At 44.1% G+C, this 25,485-nt stretch overlaps 1 protein-coding gene across 2 annotated transcripts in view; it reads left to right on the forward strand.

Annotated features, from left to right (window-relative positions):
• The window catches only part of MRE11 (MRE11 double strand break repair nuclease), a 594,456-nt gene that overhangs the window by 132,900 nt on the left and 436,071 nt on the right, over positions 1–25,485 (forward strand). For both annotated transcript variants that reach the window (XM_077484966.1, XM_077484967.1), the window contains exon 8: positions 19,790–19,975. In XM_077484966.1, the coding sequence (XP_077341092.1) occupies positions 19,790–19,975 (186 nt within the window). The remainder of the gene's footprint in view (positions 1–19,789; positions 19,976–25,485) is intronic.

A 25,485-nucleotide genomic window follows, 5' to 3' on the forward strand; every position in this document is an offset into this window, starting at 1 on the left:
GATGTCATTGAACAAAAGGTTCAAGGTATCTGGCTGCGATGAGACAGAAAGTGTAATTTATACACTTGTGTAGCATACTAAATCATATTGGGTACTACAGTGACCTTTAAAAAGTAACACATTTTTCATTGAGGCTGTTCAAAACAACCCTGAAGGCCTGAGAGCACTGAAGGAACATGAATATATTGCTAGATTATAATATATAGTATGTAAGTGCTGATCACATCCACTATATAGAATTTTTCATTTGTCTTTCATCTTGAAAAATAAAAAAAAAATAAAAAAATGTTAGTAGCCCTATAATAAGAGGGTTTACGTTATAGTAAGCAGAAGGTTAATGGGGTTTGCAGTAATGTTTTCTAAAAGCCATTATATAAAGAAGGCTAGTGATTGTTTTTTTTTAGCCAATTGATGACACCCACCCTCAGACATGTCCATTTAAACAGTTTGAAATGCCCGGGGGTTGGAAGGATCGGAATTTATTGACCATTGTCACGGTAGCCACATGATTGGATGCTGGTTCTGGCAGTTACCAATCTTTAACCCAGACCGAGAACGCGGTCTTTGTGCTGAGAGCGTGCAGAGTGTGCTATTAAAGTGTAAACTGCCACGGCCAATAGCGCATATATATATATATGCCACAAATATGTGTTGGAGTTATGGTCTTGTTTAGGTAATTTTTCAGTTTGTAATGCTGTGATACTTTGACTAACAATTACACAATCATGCAACACTGATTAAAAGAAGTTAAATCCCTATCTTCCTGGCTCATAGGCGGGATGGTATAGAGCAAGAAAGTATATAATCCCTTATCAATGTTATAGAGATGTCTAAAATATTTTTGGGTCTACTGGTAAGTTATACATCTATTCACATGTGGAATGAAAATACAGTTGTGTAAAGTGCCGGCTGGATAACGAAATGGTAATGTAAGAACAAAAAAAATTTATAAAAAAAATGTATCAAAAAATAAAAAAACACAGAGAATATAAAATCAAAATAAAATTGAAGTGAAAAAATGGTAATTGCACTACAGAGGTGTCTTCACCTAGACTACAAGCATGGATAATAGTGCTTCTTAAGGAAACTGTACGCTGAGTATGATCGTGATCCAGAAATAGGACTAATACAGTCAAGAAAATGTAAAAATAAACGCACTACAGCGTCAACTGTGGCTTAAGTTATATAAGTAAACTAGATAATGTAAACAAAATATAAAGTGTGGACACATCCAACACCATCACCTTTAGACCTGCAAAGGTCAGTGCGAACAAAAAAGTGCCAAGTAATTGAAGGAATAAATATAAATAAATGACAGTAGCAAAAAGTATAAAATTAGTTTAAAATTCGTGTTCAATCAAGTGACTACACTCAATAAATAAACGTGACTTCATAAGTAGTAGCATCCAAAAAAACGAAATATTTTGTTTTGGTTTTGTTAGGTTGAACGCTTTCACTTCCGTTACTTTTGATGATTTCACTGGAGTAGAATCGGTTACTGACTTACTTTTAAAGCCATCTATTAAATCCAGCACAACTTCCGGTTCCGGCGCCACATGAGGAGGAGGTGATCGCCATTAGCTCCCGCGTCCCTCCTCGCCTAATCTGCCTAAAACGCCGGCTCAGGCACCGGGGAGGCTCACCGTAATCTCGGAGGACGGGTGAGCCATCATGGATCGCTATGTGGAGCGGTCGTACGCCAAGGCGGCTTCGGCGGGCATCCCTTCAGCGGCGGAGACACACGCTGCCAACATGGCAGGCGGGCCGCCCTCACACGAGCAGGCCTCACAGATTCAGGGATCCCTGACTCCACCAACGCCCACCCAAGCTGACCCTACATCCCCGGAGGGGATAGCACAAGCTGTGGTTCTCTTGTTGGGACCCACACTCACAGCTACCGTGGACGCTGCGGTACACAGAGGGCTGGAACAGCTTCATCTGGAAGTGCGGGCCCAGGGACAAAGGCTGCAACATACGGAAGAACGTATCTCAGCGCTCGAGGATGAAACGGCCGGATCTTCGGCAATGATTGCCAGGATCCTCCACACGCATAAAGAGATGTGGGAAAAGATCGACGATTTGGAAAACCGATCGAGAAGAAATAACGTTCGTATCATTGGTCTCCCAGAATCGGTAAACTCCGCTCAACTCCCCACTATCTGTGCCAAGCTAATCCCCGAACAGACGGGCCCATCGTATTGGCCAACCGTCGGATACATGTGCCAAACCTCGACATGTCATAGTTAAGTACTTGAACTATGCTGACAAAACAGCCATTATGCAGAAATATCGCAGCTCTCGTTCCCTGACAGTAGATGGGGCAAAGCTACTGTTATTTGCTGACTACTCGGTGGAGGTAATGAACCGACGCAAAGCCTTCTCTCGAGTCTGCACAGCACTCTACAATACTCACATTAAATTCTCCTTGTCCTATCTGGCCACACTGCGCCTCCAAACACCGACTGGGGAACAGCTCACTTTTACTACACCAGAGGAAGCAGAAAAATGTGTTGATTCCATGGGCACGGACATGGAACACTCTCACGCGGCTGACAGCGCATCTCCTCAGTCTGCAAATAGAGCTGCTGTACCTCCTAAACATCAACGCAGCCCCACTAACCCACCATCTAAACGCATCAGAGTTACACCCAAGGACGATCGCTCAGGACACCGCTGATTCATCATGGTGTACTTACCTTGGTTTAGTTTGTCAGGGAATGAGGGACAGCAGTTTTCATTTTCTTTTGAATTTCCCTCCTTCTCCCTCCAGCTTCCTTGGGGTCGGATGACCTACCATGGTACTGCTGGTAGCTGATAGTTTGACTGTACATGTCCCGTTATGATCCGTTGGGCCTGCCCTTCTGGTACACTTTGTAGCTATTAACTGCTACGTAAGGTTTTCGTATTAGTTCTTTATAATATGTTACTTGAGGTTAATGTTGCCTTGGCTACGGCCTTCAACTCAGCTTTCATACCCTGTATTTTTTCTCACCGTGATGGACGTCTATCACTGATGCATGGGACCTCTCTGGAACCGGGGATGCTATTACTCGTCCCTCTATTGGTTTCATTACTATCTCCTCGATGGGACACTTGTTTCTACCCGTCCTCACATACTCTTTTTTTTTTTTTTTTGCCTCCCCCTTTGGCCCACCATCAGCCTTTAGGGGAGGGGCGGGACAGGGCTGATAGCCGAGACTAAAGTCTGTGCCTCATGTGGAAAAAAGGAAAGTCCCTAATTGTGGACATATTGTTTCTTATGTTCTGTACTTTAGTTGTGTTAAGATTTGTAGCCTATATGACCATATACCAGTTACTGTTCTTCTTAAGTATAGTAGTTGTAGCACCCCTGGGGATTGCAGTCTCTATTAGGGAGCACTGTTGCATGCGAACCTTGCATCACAACAGGGTCACCCCTATTACACCCACAATGATTTACATTTATCTAACTTTTAAATGGCTTCTGCAGGTAGTGGGCGTCACTTAAACGTTATCTCCTGGAATGTCAAGGGGCTTAGATCGCCATGTAAACGTATGGCTGTTCTGAGACACCTGAAACGCCTCCGAGCAGACGTAGCTCTGTTGCAGGAGACGCACCTCATGGCGGATGATCTGCAAAGATTGTTAATAAGTTGTGGGTGGGTGCGGTATATGGCTCCCCAGCAGTTGGACGCAAGGCTGGAGTTGCCATATTATTGCATAAAACCTTACACCATTAATTTACGGCGGTAAAAGCAGACAATGAGGGCCGCATGGTGACTATACAGATAATGGTAGACTCTAACCCCATGGCCATCACTAACGTTTATGCCCCCAATTCGCCGGGTACCCCCTTCTTTCAAGATGTGATCTGTTGGATACTCGCAGCCCCTGAATCTAGGCACCTGGTCGGGGGGGACTTTAACTCTGTAATGTCCACCGTAACTGATCGTTCTAAGACTAGTTCTCACTGCGCGCCACCCTGCACTACCTCAACCCCCAAACCCACCCCACTGGCTCAAGCCATGTCGTCCATTCATTTTACTGATGTGTGGAGGTTACAACACCCGACTAGCCAGGAATACACCTTTTTCTCCCCGCTGCATCAATCATTTTCACGTATAGATTACTTCTTTGCTTCCCCCTCCCTGATACCCTCTCTACCTGACTCGGAAATCCTAGATACTAGGATCTTGGACCACAGCCCTATAGTGATAAATCTATCACGGACAATGTCCCCATCTGCACCAAAGACATGGAGATTTCCTTCCTACCTAGCTGACAACCCTGACTTTCAAGACATGCTGCGGACTGCCTGGACTGACTATGCCACCACTAATAATGCCCATATCTCTAATCCTACCTTGTTTTGGGAAACGGGTAAAGCCTTTTTGCGAGGAAAGATTATTTCTTATACTACACAACTGAGAAAACACCATAGGAGCCAATATACTAATGCCAGCCATGCGCTTCGTATGGCCCACGAGCGTCTGCTTGTGAGTCGTACAACCGAAAACATCCGAAGCTGGACTCAAGCTAAGAGGGCGTTTGACCTCTGGGCAGAGCAACAAGAAACGGCACGACTGGCCTATTCTAAGTTATATTTCCATAGGTTCGGAAATAAAGCGGGCAAACTTTTGGCTAAACTATGCGCTGGGCCTAGACGACCCACTCGCATTCTTACTATGAGAGACTCGGATGGATCCGTGACCTCTGACAAAGACAAGATCAATGCCATTCTCACCACTTATTATAAGACTCTATATGACGCTGACCCCACTGACATTACTAAAGCGGACGCTTTCTTGTCTAAGATGCAACTACCAACGCTACGGGAGGAACAACTTGCAATGCTTAATGCCCCCATTACCCTAGATGATGTTAAACGTACCATCACATTGCTGTCCACCGCTAAAGCACCGGGGCCGGATGGTTATACTGCGGAATTTTATAAATCCACATTAGATTATATACCGGACACTCTTCACCTTGTTTATGCAGACATGTGGAAGGGGGGACCCTATATGCCTACGGGTTCACAAGCCTTTATAAAACTTATTTCAAAGAAAGGTAAGGATCCCACTATGCCGGGTTCCTATCGCCCTATTTCCCTAATCAATGTGGACTCTAAAATTTTATCTAAAATAATTGCTTCTAGATTGGCCACTATACTCCCCGCCATACTTCACCCCGCACAATCAGGCTTTGTCACTGGGCGCTCAGCTACACTTAATATACGTAAAGTGCTCCTAGCCCTTCACTATGCCAAAACCCACCCCACTCAAGATGTAGCAATAATTTCCTTAGACGCAGAAAAAGCCTTCGATAATGTGAGTTTATCTTGGCTGTTTAGAGTATTGGCACAGTTTGGCTTTCAAGGCCCCTTTTTACAATTTCTCAAACAGATGTACCTGTCTCCCACAGCTCGCTTGGTTACACCTGATTTTATTTCAGACTCGATACCCTTATCTAAAGGGAATAGGCAGGGCTGCCCGCTCTCGCCCTTATTATTCAACCTGGTGATCGAACCCCTCTCCGGGCTGCTGAATTCGCGAGATGGGATCAGTGGCTTACCGATAGGACCGCAGACTTTACGCTCAGCGTTATTTGCGGACGACATATTGTTGTTTACCACTGACCCCATGTCCGACTTTACCAAGTTGCAGGAAATTTTTAATGCCTTTCACGGGTGCTCAGGTTTTCGGATAAACTTTGACAAAAGTGAGATCCTATCTTTGAATCCTAGACTGGTTCCCAAATGGATACACCGGTCCCCATTCACATTGGCCAAAAGCCATATCACGTATCTAGGGATACACATAGGTCGTGAACCGGCTTCATTGTATGGGCTTAACTACCCCCCGCTTTTGTCTAGGATTGTTAGGGAACTGGAACTATGGGCGACCCTGCCTATCTCACTCTTTGGGAGATGCTATTTGTTTAAAATGATATCTTTTGCCAGACTGTTGTACCCCTTGCAGACCATACCCCTCCTGCTAAACACGCAGATATCCAGAAACTATACAGGGCACTGTCTACCTTTATATGGTCGGGTAAGAGAGCGCGCATAGCTTTACCTAAATTATGCCTCCCGAAGGCTGAGGGGGGTGCGGGTTTGCCCAGTGTTCGTTTTTATAACCTTGCATGTTTGTTAAGGCAGGGTCTAGACTGGCTTTCGGGCACCTCTAGGTATTGTAATGTACATTTGGAGGGGGCTATGGCTTCTCCTTACACATTGGCAGCAGTCCTTCACTCCAACCTACATACTCTGCCGCCTCATCTTAAATCTAATCTGCTTATCAGAGACACCAACATTGCATGGAGAGAAATACGCAAGTTATTAGGACTACCAACAACCATCTCGAGTTTTCTGCCCATTCAAGGAAACCCTATGTTCATCCCTTCCACTTTGCACGGCACATACTCACAATGGAAACTCAAGGGACTCATCTCCACGAAAGCTTTATATCAAGCAGATCATCGTGAGTTTAAGTCGTTTGAGACCCTGTCTCAGGAATTCTCGCTACCTCCGACCCATGTTTTCTACTATAACCAGCTAATTGACTACTTGAGCTCGCAATATGGGCCCCAGACGAATCCTTTCCAGCAGTCCTTCATTGACACTGTGTTGAACTCGGGGGAATATTCCATTTCCAACCTTTACTCTTGCCTCATTCAATACCATTCGGATAAATACCATCTCACACCTTTCCAGAAATGGGCGACCCTACTAGGGGATGATGATCTCCCTACTAAAATTATGGATGGCTACCGGCAAATACGTAAACTCACACTCTCCGAAACGTGGCGTGAAACACAATTTAAGATAATTCACAGGGCCTACTACCCCATGTACAATGATAACAGCAATATGAACTTGAAAATATGTCCATGGTGCTCTTCACCTCGCCCCACTCTACTCCATCGTCTATGGGACTGCCCTGCCATAGCAAGCTACTGGGACACAGTAACTACCTACGTTGAATCTGTTTCTAAACAGCGGATTCCGAAAGATGTTATGCTTTGCATATTTGGATGGGCACTTCAAACTCCCCCAGCGGGAGACGGGATTCCGACGTCTGTTTCTCACTGGGCACAACTGGCACTTCTTGTTGCTCTTAGGACGATTCTGCAATCTTGGATATCCAAACATCCCCCCACGTTGCTAGCGGTACAAAAGGCTATCAAATCACTTTTCTATATGGAACGTCTGGACGCCATCACCAGAACTCCTCGTCCTACACACCGTTTCTTTGCGAGATGGCGTAACTATATGGAGGTCACTTTAACTCACGCTGACATTCAGACAGCAATGCATCCATTCCGATTTACGGCTTGGTATCTCCAAAAGGATCTGGCTGGCTCTTTGGGTAGACTTAAACTATCTCCCCGGGGAGATCCTGCGGCCTATAGGCCACCTTGACATTCTGACCCTAAGATGTGCATTTCTCATCATAACTGTGTGTTTCCTCGTCTTTTCTTTATTCTAGAGGTTGTGACCCTGAGGCTACCGATTTTATTCATATCTCTGGTAGAGGTCGACCGATATATCGGCCGATATTTGCCGTTTTTTAAATAATCGGCATCGGCCGATTGTGTTAATAAAAAGCCGATTCTACAGCGGGACTTTGAAATGACTTCTGTAAGAAGTCAGTGTGAGTTGTCTGAGTCATAGAAACACTTTCCTCCACTCTGGGCAGACTGCCAAGAAAGGAACTAAATGATACAATGTTTACACTTCTGAATGAATGAAGTCATCTCTGTGTAGAAGTTCTCAGTTTAACTATTTAAAGACTAAATCTTTTCTGACACTTGTTGCTTACAAGTAAAAATCCTGTATTTTCTGCCAGAAAATCACTTAGACCCCCCAAAAAATATATATATTTTTTTAGCAGAGATCCTAGGGAATAAAATAGCGGTTGTTGCAATATTTTATGTCACACGGCATTTGCACAGAGGTCTTTCAAATGCATTTTTTGGGAAAAAAATACACCATTTAAAAAATAAAAATAAAATAAAAACAGTAAAGTTAGCCCATTTTTTTTTTTTTTTGTCCAAAAGTTTTGACTACCTGTTTTTATTTAATATATAGGTTTTTTGTTTTTTTTAATCTAGATCATACATACAAGTAAACTGATTGGAGGTTTGTTTTGTTTAATAAATGTTTAAAGCGGGAGTCCACCGGGACTCCGCGTTTTTTTTTTTTTTTTTTTTAAAAGCCAGCAGCTACAAATACTGCAGCTGCTGACTTTTAAAATAATGACACTTACCTGTCCAACGCGCCCGTGATGTCGGCACACGAAGCCGATCTCTAGATCGACACTCGAGTGCTGCCGCCGCCGCCACCATCTTGGGTATGGGAATCAGGAAATGGAGCCTTTCGGCTTAATTTCCCGGTTCCCTACTGCGCATGCGTGAGCCGCGCTGCGCAATGAGGACGGTCCCCGCTGCCTCTGGGATCTGTGTGTTTCCCAGCAGGCAGCGGGGCACTTGCGGAAGGGGGCGGGCACTTGCGGAAAGGGGCGTAATGTACGCCCCTTTCCGCAGAGAGCTAGCCCGGAAGTGGGTGCAGTTACCTGGATTATCCAGGTAACTGCACCCCCCTCCCCCCTGAAAGGTGCCAATTGTGGCGCCGGAGGGGGGGGATGGTTCCGATGAGCGGAAGGTCGATTTTAGGGTGGACCTCCGCTTTAAGTGTAAGACATTTTCTGTATCACTTATGAAGACTGCTTTCACACTGGAGCGGGCAGGCGTTGATGGTAAAACGCAAGTTTTAGCGGCTCTTTACCATCATTTTAGCGGTGCTATTTGGCTGCTAGTGGGGCACATATAACCCAGCTAGCGGCCAAGGAAGAGGTTAAATGCGCCCATGAAGCACCGTTGCCAAATCGCATTGCATGCGCTTCGGCAGTGGTGCCCATTCATATCAATGGGCAGGAGTGGTGGAGGAGCGGTATACACCACTCCAAACGTGCTGCTTGCAGGACTTTTTTTTTTTTAAGGTCCTGCCAGCGCATCGCCTCAGTGTGAAAGCACTCGGTCTTTCACACAGACTGCAGGGGAGCCATTTTGCAGGCACTTTACAGGCGCTATTTTTAGCCCAAAAGCGCCTTAAAAAACGCCCCAGTGGGAAAGGTGTGTTAGATCAAGGGGGATTAAAAATAAATAAATAAAATAAAATCGGCCTAACATATCGGCCCAAAAAAATCGGCATCATATATCGGCTATCGGCCGCCATGATTTCTAAATATCGGCATCGGCATCGGCCAGAGAAAAACCCATATCGGTCGACCTCTAATCTCTGGTGTATTCGGATTATATAGGCTATTGAGACCCACTCGGGTCTGTTTGCCCCGACCCTGGGGCTATACTGCCATTGGTTCTTTTCTACTCACTACATAAGTGGTTGTATCTGTATACTTTTATTCTGTACAGTTATCTTTTGTAACCTTTTATTTGTAAAACCAAATAAAACATTTTCAAAAAAAAAATAAAAAAAAATCCAGCACTTCACTGTCGCCTGTTGATAAACGATTTATTTCTGATTGGAACCCCTGAACAATTATCCTGCACTCCTGGAGTGAAAGTTAATGGGAAAGTTAGTTCCGTCCTACCAGTTCCATCATTAGGTTGAAGAGAGGCCGGCCGTGCTCAGGACCTCATTACCCAGAAGGCATTGCTCCAACCTGAAAACCGCTCCAGGAGTGCAGGATAATTGTTCAGGGGTTCCAATCAGAAATAGATCGTTTATCAGCAGGCGACAGTGATCGATACGCTGGCAGCCTGAAGTGCTGAATTTAATAGATGGCTTTGAAAGTAAGTCAGTAACCGGTTCTACTCCAGTGAAATCATCAAAAGTACCGGAAGTGAAAGCGTTCAACCTAACAAAACCAAAACCGAGAACCATATCAGTGCCACAGAGAATTCCACACCAGAAGCCCCACCAGCTGAAACCTAGGTGGAGAAGTTTTGAATCTAAACTCTAAAAGGAGAAGTTTTCTAACTTGGTGGGAAGAACCTTAAAGAGACCTCCAGTTATAAGCGCTTCTCTCCTAAGGTAAGGGGCCATTGCCCACCTGAGTGTATGGTCACGAAGAAAAGAACACTGGGAAGTGGTGATTCAATTGGATTGCCTAGACACCTATAGTCAGAAGAAAAAAACATGAGCACTTTTTAAAGAGACTATATATATATATATATATATATATATAGATATATATATATATATATAAAAATCCCTCCCACCTTCCCTTTCACTCACTGTTTTGAATTATTTTGCTTAACCACCTCAATACAGTGCACTTACACCCCCTTCCTGACCAGACCAGCTTTCAGCGCTCTCACAGTTTGAATGACAATTACTCAGTCATGCAACACTGTATCCATATGAAACTTGCGTCCTTTTTTCCACACAAATAGAGCTTTCTTTTAGTGGTATTTAATCACTAGTGGGGTTTTTATTTTTTATGCTATAAATAAAATAAAACGTAAATTTTGTGAAAAAAATGCCTTTTTCTTTGTTTCTGTCATAAATTTTTGCTAATTAGTAATTTTTCTTCATACATTTTGGCCAAAATTTATACTGCTGCATATCTTTGGTAAAAATAACCCACATTCGTGTATATTATTTGGTCTTTGTGAAAGTTATAGAGTCTTCAAACTATGGTGCCAATCACTGAACATGGCCTTCAGTACATCAGGTGTATCTCATTTCTTGACAAGTCAGGAAAGTACAAATGACCCCTTTTACAAAGTAGACATTCCAAGGTATTAAGTAGCATGGTGAGTTTTTTTAAGTTGCCATTTTTTTCCTACAATTCTTTGCAAAAGGAAGATTTTTATTTTTATTTTTATTTTTTACAAAATTGTCATATTATCAAGTTATTTCTCACACACAGCATATGCATACAACAAATTACACCCCAAAATACATTCTGCTACTCTTCCCGAGTACGGCGATACCACATGTGTGAGACTTTTACACAGTCTGGCCACATACATAGCACCAACATTGATGTAGTACCTTCAGACGTTCTACGAGCAAATTCTAATTTCTCAACCACCTATTACACTTTTGAAGGCCCTGGAGTACCAGGGCAATGGAATTTCCCATAAAATGACCCCATTTTGGAAAGCAAACACCCCAACGTATAATCTGTGAGGCATAATGAGTCTTTTGAACGGTTAATTTTTTTCCAGAAGTTTTTGGAATATGTGGAAAAAAATTAAAAGACATTTTTTTTTTACACAAAATTGTCAATTTATAAGATATTTCTAACACATAGCATGTATATAGCAAAAATGACACCCCAAAACACATTCTGCTACTCCTCCCGGGTATGGCGATACCACATGTGTAGGATTTTTACACAGCCTGGCCACATAGAGAGGCCGAACATTGAAGTAGTACGTTCAGGCGTTCTAGGAGCATAAATGACACATCTCATTTCATTCCTACCCATCACACTTTTGAAGGTCCTGGACCACCAGGACAGTGAAATTACCCACAAAATGACCCCATTTTGGAAAGCAAACACCTCAACGTATATTCTATGAGACATGGGCTGCAAATAGGTACTCGGGTACTCTGATGGGCTGGAGATAGATACTCGGGTACTCTGATGGCCTGGTGACAGGTACTCGGGTACTCTGATGGCCTGGTGACAGGTACTCGGGTACTCTGATGGCCTGGTGACAGGTACTTGCGTACTCTGATGGCCTGGTGGCAGGTACTCCGGTACTCTGATGGCCTGGTGACAGGTACTCGGGTACTCTGATGGCCTGGTGACAGGTACTCGGGTACTCTGATGGCTTGGTCACTGGTATTTGGGTACTCATATGGACTGTGACAGGTACTCGGGTACTCAGATGAACTGTGACGGGTACTAAGATGAACTGGGACAGGTACTCAGGTACTCAGATGAACTGTGACAGGTACTCGGGCACTCAGATGGGCTGTGACAGGTACTCGGGTACTCTGATGGGCTGGTTTCAGGTACTCGGGTACTCTGATGGCCTGGTGACAGGTACTCTGATGGCTTGGTCACTGGTATTTGGGTACTCTGAAGGGCGGTGACGGGTACTTAGGTACTCAGATGAACTGTGACAGGTACTCAGGTACTCAGATGAACTGTGACAGGTACTCAGATGGACTGGGACAGGTACTCAGGTACTCAGATGAACTGTGACAGGTACTCGGGTACTCAGATGGACGGGGACAGGTACTCGGGTACTCAGATGGGCTGCGACAGGTACTCGGGTACTCTGATGGGCTGTGACAGGTACTCAGGTACTCGGATGAACTGTGACAGGTACTCGGGTACTCAGATGGACGGGGACAGGTACTCGGATACTCAGATGGGCTGTGACAGGTACTCGGGTACTCTGATTGGCTGTGACAGGTACCCGGGTACTCGGATGAACCGTGACAGGTACTCGAGTACTTTGATGGGCTGTGACAGCTACTCGGGTACTTTGATTTGCTGTGACAGGTACTCGGGTACTTTGATGGGCTGTGACAGGTACTCGGGTACTCTGATGGACCGTGACAGGTACTCGGGTACTCTGATGTGCCGTGACAGGTACTCGGGTACTCTGATGTGCCGTGACAGGTACTCGGGTACTCTGATGGGCTGGGACAGATACTCGGGCGCGCATTCCCTGTTTAAATGGGAGGCCATCATATGACGGCCTCTCGCCACAATAGGTGCGCCGCCTGGCTGTCATTTGACTGCCGGCGGTCAGAAAGTAGTTAAACGGACACAACGCTCAAGTGATCTGTCTGTGGTTTAACGCACATATGATATAAGCCCTGCAGGACGTATATTTATTGTACATCATAATTTGAAAATATGCACTTTTGCGTGTTTTTTTGTTTTTATATATCCACTTTCAGACCGGACCATTTTGCTGGTAAATGACCAGAGGTCTTTTTACACTTTGGCACTGCGCTGCTTTAACTGGTAATTGCGCGGTCATGCAATGTTGTACCCAAACAAAATTTGCGTCCTTTTCTTCCCACAAATAGAGCTTTCTTTTGATGGTATTTGATTGCCTCTGCGATTTTTATTTTTTGCGATATAAACGTAAAAAGACCGCAAATTTTGAAAAAAAATATTTTCTACTTTTTGTTATTAGAAAAATCCAATAAACTCAATTTTAGTCATACATTTAGGCCAAAATGTATTCAGCCACATGTCTTTGGTAAAAAAAAAGTCAATAATTGTATATTTATTGGTTTGCGCAAAAGTTGTCACATCTACAAACTAAGGTACGTTTTCTGGAATTTACGCAGCTTTTAGTTTACGACTGCCTATCTCATTTCTTGAGGTGCTAAAATGGCAGGGCAGTACAAAACCCCCCCAAATGACCCCATTTTGGAAAGTAGACACCCCAAGGAAACTGATAAGAGGCATGTTGAGCCCATTGAATATTTTATTTTTTTGCCTCAAGCGATTGAATAATGACAAAAAAAAAATTTTTTTTTTTTTTTACACAAAGTTGTCACTAAATGATATATTGCTCACACATGCTATGGGCGTATGTGAAATGACACCCCAAAATAAATTCTGCTGCTTCTCCTGAGTACGGGGATACCACATATGTGGGACTTTTTGGGAGCCTAGCCGCGTACGGGGCCCCGAAAACCAAGCACCGCCTTCAGGCTTTCTAAGGGCGTAAATTTTTGAGTTCACTTCTCACTACCTATTACAGTTTTGAAGGCCATAAAATGCCAAGATGGCACAAAACCCCCACAAATGACCCCATTTTAGAAAGTAGACACCCCAAGCTATTTGCTGAGAGGCATGTTGAGTCCATGGAATATTTTATATTTTGCCACAAGTTGCGGGAAAATGACAAACTTTTTTTTTTTTTTTTTTTTTTTCACAAAGTTGTCACTAAATGATATATTGCTCACGCATGCCATGGGCATATGTGAAATGACACCCCAAAATAAATTCTGCTGCTTCTCCTGAGTACGGGGATACCACATATGTGGGACTTTTTGGGAGCCTAGCCGCGTACGGGGCCCCGAAAACCAAGCACCGCCTTCAGGCTTTCTAAGGGCGTTACAGTTTTGAAGGCCATAAAATGCCAAGATGGCACAAACCCCCCCCAAATGACCCCATTTTGGAAAGTAGACACCCCTAAATTTAGGGGTACACTAGTGAGACTAGGTAATAAATGGCGGGTGCCCTGAAACTATAAAAAATAACTAACCAACCAGCGTCACCTGTAACAGTTATATGGTGATCACTGGTGAAAGGGTTAACTAGGGGGCAATTAGGGGGCTTTATGCGGTAGTATATGGGGGTCCCTGGCGCTATAAAAAGCTGCAGCGAACCTAAATACCTACCTGCCTAACTAGCGTCACCTGTGACACTAATACAGCGATCAGAAAAACGATCGCTTATTAGGCTGGGTTCACACTGGAGCGATGCGGGAACGCCACGAATGCGCGGCGGGTTCCCGCATCGCATGCCTCCCGGCGGCAGTTCACACTGCCCTATGCGAACTGCTGGGAGTGTCAGTGAAATGTTACTGACACCCCCAGATCAGTTCGCATATCGCAGTGCGATCTGCAAACTCGGATCGCATGGTGTGAACACCCATGCGATCCGATTCTGCTGCGGGCCAAAAAAAGGGTCCCGTGCGAATTTGCGGCAGGTGTGGCGGGTGCGGCGAATGGCTGAACTCGAATCGCACAGAGATCGGATGTGATTTGCACTGCAGTGCGGTGCGAATCACATCCGTTCTCATAAACCGCTGCAATGTGAACCCAGCCTTAGTGACACTGGCGACGGGGGGTGATCACGGGGTTAAACCTTTATTGGGGGGGTTAGGGGGGTACCTTAGAACTAAAGGGGGCTAACCCTAACTGCCCTAACAGTTATTAGTCACAAATGACACCCGCCGGGTGATCAGGGGGTTAAACCTTTATTAGGTAATAAATGGCGGGTGCCCTGAAACTATAAAAAAATAACTAACCAACCAGCGTCACCTGTAACAGTTATATGGTGATCACTGGTGAAAGGGTTAACTAGGGGGCAATTAGGGGGCTTTATGCGGTAGTATATGGGGGTCCCTGGCGCTATAAAAAGCTGCGGCGAACCTAAATACCTACCTGCCTAACTAGCGTCACCTGTGACACTAATACGGCGATCAGAAAAATGATCGCTTATTAGGCTGGGTTCACACTGGAGCGATGCGGAAACGCCGCGAATCCGCGGCGGGTTCCCGCATCGCATGCCTCCCGGCGGCAGTTCACACTGCCCTATGCGAACTGCTGGGAGTGTCAGTGAAATGTTACTGACACCCCCAGATCAGTTCGCATATCGCAGTGCGATCTGCAAACTCGGATCGCATGGTGTGAACACCCATGCGATCCGATTCTGCTGCGGGCCAAAAAAAGGGTCCCGTGCGAATTTGCGGCGGGTGCGGCGGGTGCGGCGGGTGCGGCGAATGGCTGAACTCGAATCGCACAGAGATCGGATGTGATTTGCACTGCAGTGCGGTGCGAATCACATTCGTTCTCATAAACCGCTGCAATGTGAACCCAGCCTTAGTGACACTGGCGAGGGGGGGTGATCACGGGGTTAAACCTTTATTGGGGGGGTTAGGGGGGTACATTAGAACTAAAGGGGGCTAACTCTAACTGCCCTAACAGTTATTACAGTCACAAATGACACCAATGCAAAAAAAAAAATGACATTGGTGTCACTGTGACTGGGGGGCGGGGGTGATCGGGGGGTAAAGGGGGGGTGTGAGTGTGCCTGGCATGTTCTACTGTGTGTGTAGAGTGTTGGTGCAACTCACTGATCCGCTCTCCTCCGTGTCGGAACGAAAAATACCGACACGGAGGAGAGAATACATCACTTCCTCTCCTGTGTTAACATTACAGGAGAGGAAGTGATGTCACCAGGGATTTCTATTCGTCGGGAGCGATCGCGAGGGGGTGGCCATGAATGAATGGCCGCCCCCTCGTCCCGGATCGCTCCCGGACGAAAACCGACCGCCGCAGGCACCGGGCGGGGGCCCGATCGGGCCCCCGACCCGCGGGAGGCAAGGGACGTACATGTATGTCCTTATGCCTGCCCGTGCCATTCTACCGACGTACATCGGCGTGCGGCGGTCGGCAACTGGATATACTGTTTGAAATTTTTTTTTGCAATATTTCTTTGCAATCTCATTTATATATATATACTGCACTCATCACTTTTCTAATTGTACTGTTTGCACTCACGAGCTATATTTTATGCATTTGATGAAAAGGCTCTGTAGGGTTATTTATTATTATTTTTTACACTATATTTTATTAGTTGATTTTATATGAAAATATTTTGTTTTTTTTGAATGCTACTACTTATGAAGTCACGTTTATTTATTGAGTGTAGTCACTTGATTGAACACTAATTTTAAACTAATTTTATACTTTTTGCTACTGTCATTTATTTATATTTATTCCTTCAAGCACTTGGCACTTTTTTGTTCGCACTGACCTTTGCAGGTCTAAAAGTGATGGTGTTGGATGTGTCCACACTTTATATCTTGTTTACATTATCTAGTTTACTTATATAACTTAAGCCACAGTTGACTCTGTAGTGCGTTTACTTTTACATTTTCTTGACTGTATTAGTCCTATTTCTGGATCACGATCATACTCAGCGTACAGTTTCCTTAAGAAGCCCTATTATCCACGCTTGTAGTCTAGGTGAAGACACCTCTAGTGCGTTTACCGTTTTTTCACTTCAATTTTATTTTTATTTTATATTCTCTGTGTTTTTTTTATTTTTTTGTTCTTACATTACCATTTCGTTATCCAGCCGGCACTTTACACAACTGTATTTTCATTCCACATGTGAATAGATGTATAACTTACCAGTAGACCCAAAAATATTTTAGACATCTCTATAACATTGATAAGGGATTATATACTTTCTTGCTCTATACCATCCCGCCTATGAGCCAGGAAGATAGGGATTTAACCTCTTTTAATCAGTATTCTAAATTAGAACAGCGCGTCACCAACTCACCCTCTTGTTACAATTAATTGGATATGGTTTGATCCATCCCGGTGAATGCAGCAGTTCCTCAATCCGTTACCCAATAGTGGCAGTGCAGGAATAACTACCTTATTATAATCATGCAACACTGTACCCAAATGAATTTTGGTGACATTTATTCATCACTGAGCTTTTATTTGAAACTTTGCAAATAGAAAGTTTCCCTTATGCCTGTTACACACAATGAGATTTTCAGACAAATGACTGTCCGTTTTTTTTTTTTTTTTTTGCATGCTAGTCTCATATCGAAAAAGAAGTTTACTAAAGTTAAGAAAATTCTTGTATGGAATAAAAATTCGGAATTGATGTCATGTGTTGTAGTATATTTGTATTGTATTTTCAACCTCACGACAACTGTACTGACTTAACGAAAATCATTCATCGTTTTTGTCCGATCGGATAAACCCTTGTGAACGTCTCTCAAAAGCTGTGTTTTAACTATCAGATTATTGTACGGTTACTTGGAAAGCGGTATTTTTTGTATGATTTTCTGATCATGTGTACAGGCCTTTACCCTCTAGTATAAAATGTGTCAAATAAATAATGCCAGGACATTACGAATAACTCCAAAAGTTTTTGAAAGTGGACATTCCAAGGTGGTCCTAAACAATTTAACAAAATAAAAAGTTTGTCAGAAACCATGAAATCAGACTGAGACAGAAGTACAGTTAAATCACACTTGTTTAATAATATAAGTAAATACAACAAACGTAGTCAAAAACATAGCCAAAGTTCGGTAACCGGAACAGCTAGTCAGCCAAGCCAGAAAGTCGGGGATCAATGTAGTGGAACAGAGCAAGCAGGATCTGGAGCCAGTAGGGATATAAGCAAAGCAAGTCTTTAAACAGGAACGCAGGAGATAGTCTCTGCGATGTTGTCCAAAGTGAAGGCAGAGATCCTCTGGGCTGGACGGCTTAAGTAGGCAGGACTGACGAGCAGGCTATCATCAACAACTGAGTAACTGTGGAGAGATGGGAGCTGGCAATTAGCCGACAGCTGAGTGGTCAACTCAGAGAAGGAAAGGTTGAGCCCAGCCCTGACAAAGTTCCTGCCTCCCTTTGTTCAATTACCCATATTTGCATAAATTCCCAGCTGCCATATAAGCCTGTGTCAAACCCTCATGATGCAAATGTGCAAAACTACTTCTAAAAATTGTAGTGCCTTAATATATACCAATTTAATATCCCATCACCACACCACCAGAAAAAAAACCCTCAATATAATCAAAAACATCAACATAATGCTAATTCTCGATACATCTGGAAATAGCTAATATTCCAAATTCAAAGAATAATTTATAATCCTCCTGTTTTGTAAAATAAAGTACTTTTTATATTTAAATACATCTTCCAACCATGTGCACCCTCCACCTCAAATTGAAATAGAACTAACTAGATTTAAGAATTCCAAGTATGGATATTTTATAAATAATTATATTGGTCCAGTTTAAAAAAAAGAAACAGTGAGTGCTCAAAAACAAAGAAACAAAAAGCAGCTTGCATTAAAAACGTGACCACCCTAACAAACGATGAATCAAAGAAGGAAGTGCAGTGCTAAAAGACATGTATTATACCTCATAAAAGATATTATGTATAAAAGGCATGTGTGTCAAACAAGTGCTGGAAATATATACCGCATCTATGCACAAAAATATATAAATATCCAAATAAAAAGACATATGATGGCTTAAAAGTGTTCAAAAAGTGCTACAGGTAGTTCTTAGAATAGTTCCAAATTTAGCAATCCCAAGAAGGTAGTTACCTCTCCCAGTTGTCAACCACACAGTGCAGTATGAAGAAGGGGAAAGGTGTGTTATGTGTCCACTCATCCTCCGCTACATTACACTCACCATAAGACCAACAGATCTTAACCTGTAGTAATAATTCACCTTACCAAGGACTCTGTGGTGTCCGCTCCACTCAATATAAAGTCCTTCCAAACATCTGTCCTGTTAAGGAAATGCTCAGCACCTGGAGCCAGAAAATTGGTATATAGTGTAGTATTTTATTGGTATTCCAGCACATCCATAAAGGTAATATAAATAAATCCACGTGGATAATAGACAAAGAAATGCCAAAACTTACTCCAATGGCCGCTGTTCTGAGAAACAGAGCCAGTGGCATGACGTTTGTCTGTAGAGCTCGACCCAACACATTTCCTGCACGCGTCCTCAGGGGCTCCATCTACCACCTACTGTTTTTTAGCTCTGCACTTCCTTCTTTTATTTCTATATATCTATGTAATATTAGGATATATATCTATATATATCTGTGTGTATATAAATCATTTATTTTACCCTACCAGGCTGCTTTACCTGGAAGCTGGAAACCACTAGAGTAGACACTGCTACTCTAGTAATCTCGACTTGCTTCTGGGTTACACGCCGTGTGGCTGCTGCCCTGTTGCATTCTGAACACAGGAGATCGGCCGCTCATTCAGTGAATGTTTGTTTAGCATTTTCTGAATGAATGCAAAAATTTTCTTTAATTGGATGAGGTGCAGAGGTGGGATGATGTCATACTCTCCACCCTGTCAAATCAGAATAAACCATTACCTTTTTTTATTTGTGGAGCTGCAGGCAAAATGAGAGTTTGCAGTTTTAGGTGGTGTAGGGTAAGTATAACATATTTTTATACAAAGGTGCCTCAATCGAGGTTCTTCTATAAGTTTTGACAAGGAAATTATCAAAGGCAATAAACATTATTTTCTGGTATTGGTTTAAGCCTCTTTTGCTGTTTGTTCTTTAGGAGTAAACACGGAGCCACCAATTATATCCCCGAGCAATTTCTGGATGAGTTTTTGGATCTGGTTATTTGGGGCCATGAGCATGAGTGTAAGATTGCTCCGACCAGGAACGAACAGCAGCTTTTCTACGTGTCGCAACCGGGAAGTTCTGTGGCCACCTCGCTCTCCCCTGGAGAGGCAGAGAAGAAGTAGGTTTATGGATGTTGTATGAAATCACTTTTATGTTTAAAGAAGAATCCTAGTCTATAAGATTGCTTTTAAATAATTCAAATGTGCTGGAAGTATTATTTTGCAATGTAATTCTAGGGGAGTCTATGACTATACAAACATAGTAGCTGTTACTGCTGATGTTTTAGATGGGTTGTACGCTTAGTAAAGAACTTCCTATGCCTGTAGATGAGAACAAACTGTAGGTTTGACCAAATTTAAAATGCTTGCTATGGGTGTAGATAGAGCTGCACGATTTTTGCTAAAATGAGAATCACAATTTATTTGCTTAGAGTAAAGATCACGATTCTTGCGGTGTAAAGATCGTCTTTCACATTATACCAAAACTTTACTGTTGGGCTAACTTTACTGTTTTGTTTTCAAATTAATTAAAGTGTATTTTTTACGTGCAAATATGGTGTGACATAAAATATTGCAACAAACACCATTTTATTCTCTAGGGTCTCTGTAAAAAAAAATATATATATACCATGTTTGGGGGTTCCAAGTAATTTTCTAGCAGAAAATAATGATTTTTTGTAAGCAACAAATGTCAGAAAAGGTTTGGTCTTTAAATGGTTAAACCAACCTCATTTACATGCCAAAGTTCTTTCCTTGGTTACTAATTATTACCTCCTGTTGTGATAAAACTTGGCAGGCTGCCTGGATTTTTTTTTCCAGCTGAGAGAACTCTCTGCACAGATGATTGACCACATGTGCGGGAGGGTTGAGAACTCGCTCCTGTGATGGTGGGGGTGAGCACTTACAGCTGTTAGTGCCTTAGCAACATCCTAGCAACAAGGCCGGATGGAATGATGCCATCTCTGGGAAATTTTTGGCCAGGCTTCAAGAGATAAATACATGGCCTACACCAATAGCAAGGGCATTATTCAACTGTATTCAAAGCTGCACAGTTTGTTTTTCTCTATAGGGGCCCCTTAACTGCATAGGCAGTATTTTGGTAAAGGTGAACCAAACTTTTCAAGTTGCAGGCTCCAAAATGGCCATCATTCTCCTGGTCTCCCTAAATCACTGGGATGGATAAAGTATACAGCCAGTGAAACGTTGTAACTCCAGTTCCAGCCCAAGAGCCTGTACCTTTAAGTAAGTCAGCAATGGTAGCTGTCATATTGGTACTGTCACAGCTTTCCCTTTTATTTGAACAATTTTCACAGTCAAAATATTTTTTAACAGCGTGGACTATAAGGCTTTTATTATTTTATATACAATGTTTTATCAAATACCCCATTCAAATGTATTAGGTATCAGATGTATTATTGTAGGCTGACAACAGAACAAGAACATATTTTTTCCTCTATGCACATTTAAGACTCTTTTACACTTGCTTCAAAATATGGCACTGGACACTCAGAATGCCAATCAAAGCACGTGTCAGTAATTAAAATGGTGGGCTTACAGTCATGTTCACAAATTGCAATTGCTTTGCTTCAAAAATGATACCCCATGTCGCTTTTTTGGTGCTTCAAAGCCTCCTCTATGACCACGCTCGCTAATAGCACCTGCAGCTTTTGAGCAGAAGGAAGGTGAGTATGGTCCAGACTGTAGTGGAACAGCTAGCAGGTGGCAAATGTGTGCAACCTGGGAATGCTATAGTGGAAGGTGAGTGGGGGCCGGAGAGTGAGGACTGAGCAACAAAGTTGGGGACCAGGGCAGGAGAAGCTAGCAGATGCCACATGTGGTGCACAGCATGGAAGAAATATAGTGGGATGTGAGCGGGTATGGTAGAGAGAGGAAGATTGGCAAACCAGAGGATCAGCAGAGTTGGGGGTCACTACTGAGTTGGGGTGGGGTAAGCAGAGCTGGCGGTCACTACTGAGTGGGGGGGAAAGCAGAGCTGGGGATTACTACTAAGCAGGAGATCAGGAGAGAGTGGGGTTACCACTGAGCAGAAGATTATCCAAGCGGCCTCCCCACCCCAAAGCACCTTGTCCCCATGTTGATGAGTACAAGGGCCTCTCCCCATCAACCCTGGCCGTTGGTTGTCGGGGTCTGCGGGCAGGGGGCTTATCGGAATCCGTGAGCCCCCTATAATAAGGTGCCCCTGGATCCCGGCCCCCCACCTTATGTGAATGAGTATGGGGTACAATGTACCCCTACCCATTCACCTGTGAAAAAAATGTAAAAAAAACACAACACACAAGGGTTAAAAATAGTTTATTGCACAGCTCCGGGGGTCTTCTTCTGTCTTCGGGGGTCTTCTCGCCGGACTCCTCCGCTATTTTCTGCTCTTTTGCTAGTTCTTTTACTAGCAGAGGAGCCCGGCTTTCTTCTTCATCGCTGCTCTCTTCTTCCGACTTCGGGGGTCTTATCCCCCTCTTTGGTTCTTCTTGCCGGGCCTCCGCGCCTTCTTCTAGGTCTTTTACAAGCGGTGGCCAAGTCTTCTATCACTGCTGTCGCCACGTGGCCCCCCCTTCCCCAAAGCACCCCCATGTTGAGGGCACGCGGCCTGGTATGGCTCAGGATGGGGGGGGGGTCGCTCGCTCGTCCCCACCCCCTTTCCTGACCAGCCGGGTTGCGTGCTCGGATAAGGGTCTGATATGGACCTAGGGGGGGATCCCCACGCCGTTTCTTCGGCGTAGGGCTTCCCCTTTAACTCCATACCAGGTGACGGGGGCCAGGGACGCCTCATTCGCTGGTCCCGGCTACCTGGAGCCACGCTCAAAATGAACAGACTTTTCTCTGTGCGGAAAAAGTCAGTTAATTTTAAAAGTATGGCGGACTGGCACACACACGGCTGTATTGTCTGCCGGACTGCGAGTCCGGCGGACATATTTTGGTGCAAAACTACTTTCTTAGTCCGCTGGACATTTGGGTAAAAGAAGTCAGCCGGAGCCGACACAAGGGGGGATTGTCCGGCGCACTCGAGTTCACCAGACTGTTTGATCGTGTGTACACAGCATTAGTGTCCCTCTCTCCGCTGTTTATCAACAAAGCTGTATGTCTAACGATCGAGAACTCATCAAAGTGGTTCCCGATCATTATTGGATATCAGAAGCTGTGTGTGTCAATGCAGTCTCACAGCTAGGAGCCTGCAGTGCTGTGCTCTCCTTGCTGTCAGAAGAGATAATGGAATAAGGTTCTTCCAGCACAGGCCATAGTACTGAGGGACAAACGGCAATAAAAACCTTAAAGGGGTTCCTGTTTAACCACTTCCCGACCGCCGCACAACGATGTACGTCGACAGCATGGCACGGGCAGGCATATGGGCGTACATGTACGTCCCTGCCTTCCCGCGGGTCGGGGGCCCGATCGGTATCCGTGCAGGAGCGATCGGTGATGAGGAGGCGGCCATTCATTCATGGCCACCCCCTCGCGATCGCTCCTGACGAATGGGAGTGAAGCATTGCATCACTTCCTCTCCTGTAATGTAAACACAGGAGAGGAAGTGATGTAATCTCTCCTCCGTGTCGGTATTTTTCGTTCCGGCACCGAGGAGAGAGCATCGGTGAGTTGCACAAGCACTACACTACACAGTAGAACATGCCAGGCACACTCGCACCCCCCCTTTACCCCCCGATCACCCCCCCAATTACCCCTGCCCCCCCAGTCACAGTGACACCAATGCATTTTATTTTATTTATTTTTTTTGCATTGGTGTCATTTGTGACTGTAATAACTGTTAGGGCAGTTAGGGTTAGCCCCCTTTAGTTCTAATGTACCCCCCTAACCCCCCCCAATAAAGGTTTAACCCCGTGATCACCCCCCGTCGCCAGTGTCACTAAGGCTGGGTTCACATTGCAGCGGTTTATGAGAACGGATGTGATTCGCACCGCACTGCAGTGCAAATCACATCCGATCTCTGTGCGATTCGAGTTCAGCCATTCGCCGCACCCGCCGCAAATTCGCACGGGACCCTTTTTTTGGTCCGCAGCAGAATCGGATCACATGGGTGTTCACACCATGCGATCCGAGTTTGCAGATCGCACTGCGATATGCGAACTGATCTGGGGGTGTCATTAACATTTCACTGACACTCCCAGCAGTTCGCATAGGGCAGTGTGAACTGCCGCCGGGAGGCATGCGATGCGGGACCCCCCCGCGGATTCGTGGCGTTCCCGCATCGCTCCAGTGTGAACCCAGCCTAATAAGCGATCGTTTTTCTGATCGCTGTATTAGTGTCACAGGTGACGCTAGTTAGGCAGGTAGGTATTTAGGTTCGCCGCAGCTTTTTATAGCACCAGGGACCCCCATATACTACCGCATAAAGCCCCCTGATTGCCCCCTAGTTAACCCTTTCACCAGTGATCACCATATAACTGTTACAGGTGACGCTGGTTGGTTAGTTATTTTTTTTATAGTTTCAGGGCACCCGCCATTTATTACCTAGTCTCACTAGTGTACCCGTAAATTTAGGGGTGTCTACTTTCCAAAATGAGGTCATTTGGGAGGGGTTTGTGCCATCTTGGCATTTTATGGCCTTCAAAACTGTAACGCCCTTAGAAAGCCTGAAGGCGGTGCTTGGGTTTCGGGGCCCCGTACGCGGCTAGGCTCCCAAAAAGTCCCACATATGTGGTATCCCCGTACTCAGGAGAAGCAGCAGAATTTATTTTGGGGTGTCATTTCACATATGCCCATGGCATGCGTGAGCAATATATCATTTAGTGACAACTTTGTGTAAAAAAAAAAAAAAAAAAAGTTTGTAATTTTCCCGCAACTTGTGGCAAAATATAAAATATTCCATGGACTCAACATGCCTCTCAGCAAATAGCTTGGGGTGTCTACTTTCTAAAATGGGGTCATTTGTGGGGGTTTTGTGCCATCTTGGCATTTTATGGCCTTCAAAACTGTAATAGGTAGTGAGAAGTGAAATCAAAAAATTACGCCCTTAGAAAGCCTGATGGCGGTGCTTGGTTTTCGGGGCCCCGTACGCGGCTAGGCTCCCAAAAAGTCCCACATATGTGGTATCCCCGTACTCAGGAGAAGCAGCAGAATTTATTTTGGGGTGTCATTTCACATATGCCCATAGCATGTGTGAGCAATATATCATTTAATGACAACTTTGTGTAAAAAAAAAAAAAAAATTTTTTTGTCATTATTCAATCGCTTGAGGCAAAAAAATAAAATATTCAATGGGCTCAACATGCCACTTATCAATTTCCTTAGGGGGTCTACTTTCCAAAATGGGGTCATTTGGGGGGGTTTTGTACTGCCCTGCCATTTTAGCACCTCAAGAAATGAGATAGGCAGTCGTAAACTAAAAGCTGCGTAAATTCCAGAAAACGTACCTTAGTTTGTAGATGTGACAACTTTTGCGCAAACCAATAAATATACAGTTATTGACTTTTTTTTTTACCAAAGACATGTGGCTGAATACATTTTGGCCTAAATGTATGACTAAAATTGAGTTTATTGGATTTTTCTAATAACAAAAAGTAGAAAATATCATTTTTTTTCAAAATTTGCGGTCTTTTTACGTTTATATCACAAAAAATAAAAATCGCAGAGTCAGTCAAATACCTTTAAAAGAAAG

The sequence above is a fragment of the Lithobates pipiens genome, unplaced genomic scaffold, assembly GCF_037356315.1.
Source record: "Lithobates pipiens isolate NorthernLeopardFrog02 unplaced genomic scaffold, aLitPip1_a1.2 Scaffold_17, whole genome shotgun sequence".
Taxonomy (NCBI): domain Eukaryota; kingdom Metazoa; phylum Chordata; class Amphibia; order Anura; family Ranidae; genus Lithobates; species Lithobates pipiens.